The 10,204-nt window shown below is 44.8% G+C and overlaps 1 protein-coding gene across 1 annotated transcript; it reads right to left on the reverse strand.

The window, feature by feature from the left end:
• Positions 1 to 2,310: 2,310 nt before the first annotated feature.
• On the reverse strand, positions 2,311 to 5,657 carry LOC119362211 (omega-3 fatty acid desaturase, chloroplastic-like). Its single transcript, XM_037627409.1, has 8 exons — positions 5,068 to 5,657; positions 4,866 to 4,955; positions 4,690 to 4,756; positions 4,486 to 4,578; positions 4,174 to 4,359; positions 3,951 to 4,031; positions 2,957 to 3,094; positions 2,311 to 2,861 (listed from the first exon to the last, which is right to left on the reverse strand). Exons 1-8 carry the CDS (start codon positions 5,640 to 5,642, stop codon positions 2,673 to 2,675), a joined length of 1,419 nt encoding a protein of 472 aa, XP_037483306.1. The 5' UTR covers positions 5,643 to 5,657; the 3' UTR covers positions 2,311 to 2,672.
• Between the last annotated feature and the right edge of the window lie 4,547 nt (positions 5,658 to 10,204).

The raw sequence follows: 10,204 nt of genomic DNA on the forward strand, positions 1-10,204 counted from the left end.
CAAAACAAAAATTTAATCGGATTTTTCATTTAAGAGATAAGATGGTTTAAAGATTGAAAATACAAAATGATTCATGCTGACCTCATATGTTTCTTTCTTGTGTGCATACATATGTGGAAGAGATGGGAGTGTGGAACAAAATACTTTGTGCCACACGTGCGGCAGGAAAAATGTGTGGGTCAAACTCCTTTGTGCCACACGTGTGGCACTTATCATTTGGGTAATATCATGTGACATTTGAGTTGGTTTGAGGAGAAACCTGTGAAAAAAATAAATCAGAGATGGAAAAGGGAAAAAAATATCAAAACAGGAAGAGGACCGATGCCCCCCCCCCACACAGAGAGAGAGAGAGAGAGACAACCACCACCACCACCACCACATGTTTGTGCTATGCCATGGAGCTCAAGTGGTGAATACAATGATAACCCCCACCCCTTTAGCTCGCTTGGTGATAAAAAAAATACTACACTCATGGCTGTGAGAGAGAGAGGAAACCAGTCGGTATCACCCCACCGCTGTCCCTCGCGGGTTGCAACATAGTCATCACCCACCTCCCATAGTCATGGCATTCGACATGTCTGATTACCATAGGATAATAAACGTTAGTTGTGAATCCTACGGAGCAATGAATATCGGGTTCGTATGCCTCGCATACGATTTATCAACGCGGTGGTGTACCTGTTCTTCTGATGACGCTCGGTTCGGAAGAATATCGGGTGCACTCTCCCCGCTCCCATCCCGTCCTCAAACGTGATAGTAAATTACCAGGTAGTAAATAAGGCCAGGTTCGACCTCTCTGTGACTTGATTTGATTTAGGCCAATGTGGTGAAGGAGCAAGGGGGATCCCCAGCCCCCGACCAACCCACACACCAACATGCTTGATAAAATTCTTCATATACCCTTCAAATTTACATATGAAATAGAAAAATATATTCTAATTGACTACATCCACATGAGAGTACGTTTAAACTTGTTTATGAGTTAATTCTATTTTTACCCCCATTTTTGTTTTTGCAATTTTACAAGGATTACCTTGCTTAACTAAGACTCTTCTGTCAGACCTGGGACATGTTTTGCCTTTTTTTAATTTTGTAGCCTATCTGCCAAGGCGGTCCCACATGTCAGGGCTGACGTGGGGTGTCACATGGATGGTGTCGAGTCCCGACTCTCGATGCGCAAGAGAGAAATGCAGTTGTGATGTGAAGGAGATTGCGATGCTCGAGGTCTCGTGTGCCCCGCCGAATCAAAACCCGGATCAGTTGGTCGGATTAGCTCATTTACCTTATATAAATGTGTAGTGTTGTTAATATTTTCTTCTCGTTTGTGGTGTTATTGTTTGCGATATGTGATCTTATAACACATGTGCATGGTTTTTCTATGTCTTCTAGTTCTGGAATTCCAGCCCTACTTGTTAGTTGGTAGGAAGATCACATTATCATACAAGGATTAATAGTACAAAAGGTTGTATTCAGTGTATTTTTCATTCAAAAATGGTCTGGTTTTGTTTATTTATTATTAAGTGAAGTATATTGGAGTTAAGAAACTAACACACACAAGGATAACAAAGGTCGTTGATAAAATCCGAGATTACATCATTTGTAGGCCTCGCCTCTAGGCCCAACTTCTGCACTTGTTGCTTGTCCAAACATCCGTTGAAGAAACCAACATCAACATTTTTTTTAAAGATGTATGAGCCATCCGACCTGTTGGTCTTGTTGGTCTTGGGAAGTGCGAGTTAGATTGCTTAATTTGCAGGACATTGTGCAAAAACTAATGTCATTGATTTTCATCTTCATTTTGCTTGCTTAATGCATGATATTGAGCAGTATAGAAGGATTCCATACAACCAAACCAAACTCGGCACCACCAAAGAAAGCCTAAGCACTCGATGACAACCCGCAAAATCTGCAACGGACAAGACCAGAAAAACAGCGTGAGACTTTTATTCGGCATGACACCACCTCCAGCATTACAAGATCTGGAGTTTCCGACAATAATTCGGCTTCAGTGGTAACACAGAGCTCAGCTAGAATTTCAATGGTAGCATGGTGAGTTTTCAACAGAAATCTGATGATCATTCTAAGAAGAAGAAAAGGAGGACCACAGAAAGTCAAGAACTAAGCTCAAGGATCACAGAACCCATATGACCCCATCTGCAGGCAGACAGCCACAGCTAGCCTGTGGTCAGCAATGAGCCAACCCTGCGTTCTGAAGAGGACAACTGACCAACCACTAGGACAGATGCAACAAAATTCACGACAATGACAACACGCGTAAATACTATTTCACATGTTAGTGCAAAGATGATCTGGAGTTAAGCTGAGATCTTCACAGCAGTAGTATATGCATATGGACCAGCTGACATAAATACTGCTCTATAATTGTAGTATCGAACAATGAATGCCCCTTGATCAGGCAAGTTTTTCCAATCTTTTTAGAGCTACCGTGGCTCTGGTCCAAAGAATCACTTGTTTCTTACAAGCACATAATCTATTCTATCGTGGCTTCAAGCCTATTGTACAACCAAAAATCCAATATGCCGGGCTAGCATCCACGCCATCCACCTGCTTGATTTGCCGGATGCTGAGGAACTTGGCAAGGTGAGGCAGCAGAGGGCTACTCGGTCAGGTGATGGTGAGCAGCATCCGCTCAAAGAGTATGCTTGATGTTGTTAATCGGATGTGTGTGCACCAGCGGCGAGTTTTGGGTCAGTTTGGTAGTAGATTATGTCTCCGGTGTCGCTGACGTAATGGTCGCTCTTCATGCTCCGTGCCAGTGCGCCAAACAGGTGGAATGGGAACGGGCCAGACTTGTCCGGCTCCCTGTAGTACTTCCCCAGCACTGGCTTCGCCGCCTCAGTCTGCAAGACAAGCACAACCAAGACCATGTATTGGTAAGGTAAGGTTCCTGCTAAGACAACGATGTGCAGGGAATATCAAAGGATTCCATTCTTACCGCCTCCACTAGATGGTAATGCGGGATTTGCGGGAAAAGATGGTGGATCACGTGAGTCCCAATGTCATGGTGGATGTTGTTGAGCCACCCGTAGTCCCTGTCAAGCGTCGTCAGCCCCCCGCGCAGATAGCTCCATGCCTGGTTCACATAGCAACACAGACAGTATCTCAGTGATGACATACAGCAGTGGTAATCTTTTGAATGGTTCGAGCAATGACAATCATGAATCTGAAGTTTTTAAATTTCTGGTTGGATGTTGCCCGTGATAGAAGGCGGTAAAGTATGCCTTTTCCACAGAAAAGTGAATTACTTTCAATAACTACCACACATATACACATCACATACATATACAGAAGACGGACAGTGGAAAATGCAGTCCAACGTATGGACAACAATTGGCGATTTATGTGGCTAGATATGCCTTACGTTATCTTCCAGCTGTCATGATGAAAGGCTGAAAAGGTGGCTTCTGATATCCTTCCATAGTTCTGTAACTTTGCTATTTTGACTAAACTAAGATACGGTAACTGCACCTCTTTTATGCTTGCCAAACAAAACTCATTTATCAAGTAAGAGGTCAAGTTTAATGTTTATTCAGACTGTTCAATCCCAAGTTTTATCTGATACGGCCTGTGGTCAACTCTGACAGCTTAAAGAGTTATTTCAATTAGCAATTATACTTCACTCTATCCCAATGACCCAATCAGCACAGCTACACTGTACGTTACTCCCTCCGTCCCATGATATAAGAACATTTTTGACACTAGTGTAGTGTTAAAAACGTCTTATATTTTGGGACAAGAGGGAGTAGTTAGCAGGGCTTTTAGATACTGGGCCGGGCTATACTGCTGAACAACACACTAAGCGGTCGAAATGATAATCGACGCATTAGTTTGGCACAATGTTACGCAGATTATGTGATCTAAAAGGTCTTATATTAGTTTACAGAGGGAGTAACTCGCAATTCCAGACATGGTTGCTCTGTTAATTTTACCTTTCCGCGATACCAGGGAAGCTTGTCGTTGTGGCCGTGGTGGTGCAGGTAGGTGACAAAGTCCAGCCACATAACAAAAATCTGCAGGGAAATTCAGCAAGGAAACTTGGTAAGCTGCTGGCCACCCCCACAACAGGGCACAACCCAATCCACCTATCCACAAGAATCAGAACTTCTGGCAGGACCTAAGGCTACAAATGCAACAAGGGCCACACACACATACCCAGTAGGGTACAGCATAGAGCTTGAGTATCTGAAGAGGCCCTATCACGACGGTGAGCCCAGCGAGCAGGCCAGCCATGGCAAGCCAGCATGTCGTCGACGTCAGAATGTCCTTCTTCTCATTCGGCTGGAACAAATCGCTGCTCGGGTGGAAATGCGAGCCTGATTTCCCTGGACTCCTTGACCACTGCACAGGTTGAACACAAATAATACAGTCAGCAATCAAATTTTACCAAACATATGTTACTTTGTGAGCAGTTTAATCAGCAAAATTAAGTAGGATCAAAGGTCATTTGGGCTTGTTTGGTCTCACCAAGTAGAATGGGTACGCGAGCATCGGGAACGGTAGCGCGAATCGAAGCTTCCGGGTGGAACTGTCCAGGCTCCTGTACAGCTTCTCGGGGAGCTGAAATTTGTAGCAGCAATTGATTCAAAACACGATAACACCATGGTTAATCAGATTCCTTAAGAACATGAGCAAAGTAAGCAGCAACAACTTGGAATGTAACCCACGTACCGGATGCCAGGACTCGTCATTCTCGACGTGGCCGTGGTTCTGGTGGTGCGTCCTGTGGCTAATCCTCCTGCAGATTTAGTTGGAAAAGAGAAGCTTTTACTGACAGCAAAGCTATTGCAACATTATCAGAAACAAGAAGGGGGTCGAGGTGTAAGAAGGTGTTGATGCGCGCGTACCAGCCATTGTAAGGCACGAGGATGGAGGAGTGGAGGATGTGGCCGACGACGCTGTTGAGCTTGGCGTTGTTGGAGAAGCTCCCATGGCCGCTGCAGCAGCAGACACCACCATGAAAAGAGAGACAGAGAGACGGTGAGCTCCTCTGAACAGAAATTTTTAATTTTCAAGGACGGAGAAACTGAGGCCGGAGAAGCGACGCACCAGTCGTGCCCGAGGACGAAGAGCGCCCAGAACATGGTGCCCTGGGCGGCCCAGTAGACGGGCCAGGCGAGCCAGCTGTCGAGGCGGGCGGCGGCGGCGGCGAGCGCGAGCACGACGACGACGTCGCGCACCACGTACCCCATGGAGCGCCAGGGGTCCTTGACCCAGCAGTGCTTGGGGATGGCGGCCCGGATGTCCGCCAGCCCGAACGGCGGCGGCGCCCCGGGGTCGAACCCGTCAGCGGAGGGCCCCTCGTCACCACCCTGGGCCCGGGAGGAGGAGCCGGAGCCGTCGTCCTCGGCCGTGACGAGGCGGGCGGGCGCGGCGACGGCCACGCGGAGGGAGAGCGCGCGGCGGGACGCGGCGACGCCGGAGGAGGGGAGGAGGGACGGCGGGGGAGGGAGCGCGACGGCGCGGCGCGGGAGGGGCAGGGGCGTGAGGCCGCAGCAGCATTGGGGGAGGAGCAGGCGCGCCATTGCTGCTGCTTGCTGCGCCGGCGGGTGAGGCGGCCGTATCCGAGCATATAGTAGTGGGTGGCCACGGCTCGGTGGGCCGGGCTGCGTGGGCCTCGGCATCCCGCGACCACGAGCCGGACACGAGGGCCTCCCCGCTCTGTGTGGCTCACACCGGAGGAGGAGCGTTTGCACTTGGTGATTGGTCTTGATATCTTCTGAATCCACCAAATATCAAAGCCAGTGGCAAATGGAATGGACCAAACACAACTGCTTCTGCTTGGAATGGAAACCATGATACTTTCTTTCATTCTTGTTGATGACAAAATAAAACGCAGCTGCACCGACACGTGAAGGTCGACGAATCGGGGGGAAACGACGACATGCGCATCACAACTTTTTTTTGTTGAGAGCCACAACTAGACATGTTAGAGAGAAGGTGTCAACATCAGATGCAACCAACCATAACAATACCGCACTGCTCTTTGTTGTTCCTCGACGTAAGCAGTTCCAAAAAAAAATCTCCTTTTATCTTTACAGCAAAAGAAAGAATGGACACAGAAGAGAAAGCCCATCTACAATGAGTAGGTTGACCCCCGCCCTCACGCGCTTTCACCCATGATCCACGGGCTTATTCTCTCTTTGGTACAAACGCGATTAGCTACGAGACTGCTCTTGTTAAAGAAACAGTTGCGAAAGAAGCTGAGAGTTGACAAAAAAAATAAGAAATTGTTGTGCACAAGAGTGAATTATGAAATTCGTTCTTTTGCCTCAAGTGTCTCCTGGCGATGTATTAAGAAATTCATAAGGGTCCCGTAGGTTTGCTTTACTACCCCTACCCCACTAAAAGTTTTAGTGTATTCCATATCGGTTCAACATAAGGGTAGTATAGTCCTTTTGCTTAACCAGTCTATTTATCTCTCCCTTTCTCTTTCCTAATCTCTCGTTTTCTCTTTCTCCTTCGGCACAACAGCGGCAAACCACCACGGATTCTTCCAACACCAATGTTGCTCACACAAATCAACTGATTCTAGCCCCCTCTCTTAATATTGAGAATGGTTCTTAATCTTCGATTCCGTGTTTACTAATTTCTAATTTGTGTGAGGAACCATTATCCCTGTCTTCTGTAGTTTCTAATGCCGGCGTTAGAGGAACATGCTATTTTATTAGAAAAGGAAAATGTTTCGACAATTGAGCATAGATAGGACTGTTGCTTCAATCATGTTAAAAGATTCTTTAGCAATAGTTCGACGGGTATTAACCCTTTAGTTTGGTGCCCTACACGACTTCTGACGCTTCGACCTTACCGCTATTCATGACAGGTGGCCTACTCTGAATTTTAAGTCAAGCTGAACTAAAAATCTAAGATAAATCATCATCATTTATTAAGTATGTTAAAATACCCATACACTTTTTAAAGGGGGAAGTAGTTGCACTGGAACAAACCTCATATAATAATAGGAAACACTTCCTATCAGTAGTCTAGTTGGAAATCATCAGACCACATGTGATCCCTTCATTTCTAATTAATCCCACGATTGAGGCCCAGCCGTGCTATCCACCCATATTTGACGCTAGCCCGTGATCCCCTCCCGTTCTATCTCTCTCAAACCTCTTCCTCTCCCATGCCTCCTTCGCACGGAGCTCACCGTCAACATAGTCGCCCTCATCCTATCCGATTACACGGCCTAGATCCATCTTGTTCGCACCTTGTTTACTTCACACCATGTTTCTTTCACACCTTACCACCGAAGACACAATCTACCCCCAACAATGCAATCCACCATGCCCCCAGATCTGGTCCTCTATACCGACCTACTTCTCGATGCGGCCCTGACCTCGGTGGTGCACAATCCTGACATTAGGTTGCCGTGCCCGCCATCTCCACAACGTTTGTTGCATCACGAGGTGCCTGGACCCTTGAGGTTTGAACTGGACACAGGAGTACCTGTCGTCGGGCGGAGAACCAGTAGTGACCTTCGATCATTTTCTCTTCTTCTAAGTTCCTCCTCCGAATAAAAGGAATTACACTGCGTGGATCAACCATTGTTCCATCATCATGGGTCACCGTGCACAGATTATACTCAATATGATGTATCCAATAGCCATGCTTGCTAAGCATCAGATATGTGCTTTGGCATCCCAGTTTGTTTGCATCGATGGATGAAATTTGTTTGGATCAGAAAATGATCAATGCACACACATGTTTGCAACATTCTTTTGCTAGTTTATAGTTATAAAATTTTGTGCTTCCACTAGGTTGAATTATGTGTAGGTAACAACAAATCGATGCTTCTTGATATCCATGCTACCTAATTTTATCGTATTTTTCTTCGGTCCAGATAGTTTGTTGCAATGAAACATACTTCTACACTTTGGTGTAGTACTTATACTATTGCATTGTCAAGACATTTTTTTTTGTATTTGAGTTTTGCTAGACATGATACATGAAAACGTATATCAAGATATTTTGATAGATAATGCCTGGAAGATTATAGCCGAGATATTTAAGGGTATCAAAACAAACAAACAAACAAACAAACACACACACACACACACACACACACACACACACACACACACACACACACATCATTATTCATGGAAGTGTCAGAAATTAATCCGCAAAATGCATGCTCATGTTGATTTTACTCACATTTAATAGGGATTCGTTTGGTCTAAATATATTTTTGTTAAGTTAGGAGATCTCAAAAAGAAAAAACTTACATAAGGTTTGCTATAAAATATAGTTTTAGCACAGGTATCTTTTCATTTTTTTGTTAATAATAACACATAAAATGATATCATATATAGATAATTGTATCCTAATATTTAGTAATATTGTTACGTGGATAAGTATGCCAACTAAGAATGGAAAAAATATACTAGTAAGATCATAGGTTGATAATAAACTATATGGACATATAAAAATTTAGTATAAATAATATTTATTTTAGAAAATACAAAGTCCTATTTTATGCATTGAGTACGAGATTTTAGTGCACTGGTCTACCAACCTCGTGTCGCAAGATGCCAGGAGTTCGGTGTTGCACAAAAGCTCGAGATAAACTGCGATATAATCTTAGCCTTCTCTTTTGAACCCATCAAGGAAGAAGCGTATGGCCCAGTTGTGGTCGCCGAACATGAAAATTCAGGACCGTATGTAGCTGTCATTGTTCAACCCATGTCGTTGTGCTTGCCGTAACCCAAGATATCAAACACATGTGTGCCTTGAGCCTCCTGCAGTGGGGTGCACATAAACACCATATTACTTGTCATGGAGGGAAGATTATCGGCAGAGGAGGAACAATCACCTTGATCGCGCCGCCCAGTGCTAATTTGATGGTGTGGAAGAAAAGCACATCAATCATAGAGGAAAAAAAAAGAACAGGCCTCCGATGGTGATCAGAGATTGCGAAAGTGGTGGCGGTGCCGAGGATCTAGATGAAGTCGCCTTGACTTCCCTCTTTTTTTCTGAAAGATTACTTTATTTGTATAGAAGGAAAAGAAAAAGAGATATCACTGGGCCTAGAGTTCTGGTCTGCTTTGTACCCAAAGGGTGTTTGGTATGTCCCAAACCGGACCAGATAAGATATTTGAAGCCCTCTCTACTTCCAAACGTTCCAGCCTGGATGGTTCGCCCGTGACTTCATGAGGATCTTGGATGGTTCGCCCATGAGAAAACCTTGACACGAACGTTCTTTTCTCCCAAGATCATTTGCTCATGGCCTGCCCAAAATTACACTTCCTAATTTAGCCAAAACTATCAAACATACCCGTGTGTTGCAATGGGAAAATAAGTAAGTATGCACTTGATTGTAGAAGAAAATAGTGTATGCACTTGATTGTGGAAGAAAATAGTGTACACGGGGTAATATGGATTATAAATAGTTCATAATTTGGGTGCACGTTTCAAGAGATAAAAACGTTTTCAATAAATGAATCTATGAAAAAAGAAAAACACACAGGTTGCGACAAGTGGCACACATATAGTGCACCATTTGTCAGTGTCTGAGAAGGTGGGGTGACCTCTTAATCAGTGGTTTTGTTGTAGGTTGTACCGATTAGGCAGTTTGATAATTATGCAACGTTTCGACTCGATTAGCAAAGGCTCACAATTGGAAGAGAAAGGGGGCAGGGCAGTGTCCAATGGACTAGTGCAACTAACCGTTGCTGCCCTGGACTTGGTGGAGGAGAAAAAGGATCGCCTCATGTTGAACCCACCCCACCCCCAGGCAGGATTAAAATCAACGTGGACACATGTATTAGCAAAAACATTGACCAAGGATCAATTACTTCTGCTGTTAGTTTTGAATTGGAGACTTTGGAAGCATTGACATGTATAGAAGGACTGGCTCTCGATGCGGCGGGACTTGGGGATCCATAATGCAATTCTAGTACTCAGGACAATCAACAATAATCTGGGGCTGTCATGTGCATCAATTACCCATTAGATCAAAGCGTGGGTTCGAGTTCCGATGATATTAGCTTCAGTCATGAGAGTAGAAGGTCGAATGAAGGTGCTTACATTCTAGCTAGGGGTTCCTTATTACTTCCTTTGTAAGAGTAGTAATCTAAACGCTCTTATATTTATTTACGGAGGGAGTACTTCTCTTAATAGGGAGACATAGTTGGCTTGTAACAAGAATAGTGATCTAAATGCTTTTATATTTTTCTTTACTGCG

Source organism: Triticum dicoccoides, chromosome 2B, assembly GCF_002162155.2.
Source record: "Triticum dicoccoides isolate Atlit2015 ecotype Zavitan chromosome 2B, WEW_v2.0, whole genome shotgun sequence".
NCBI classification, from domain to species: domain Eukaryota; kingdom Viridiplantae; phylum Streptophyta; class Magnoliopsida; order Poales; family Poaceae; genus Triticum; species Triticum dicoccoides.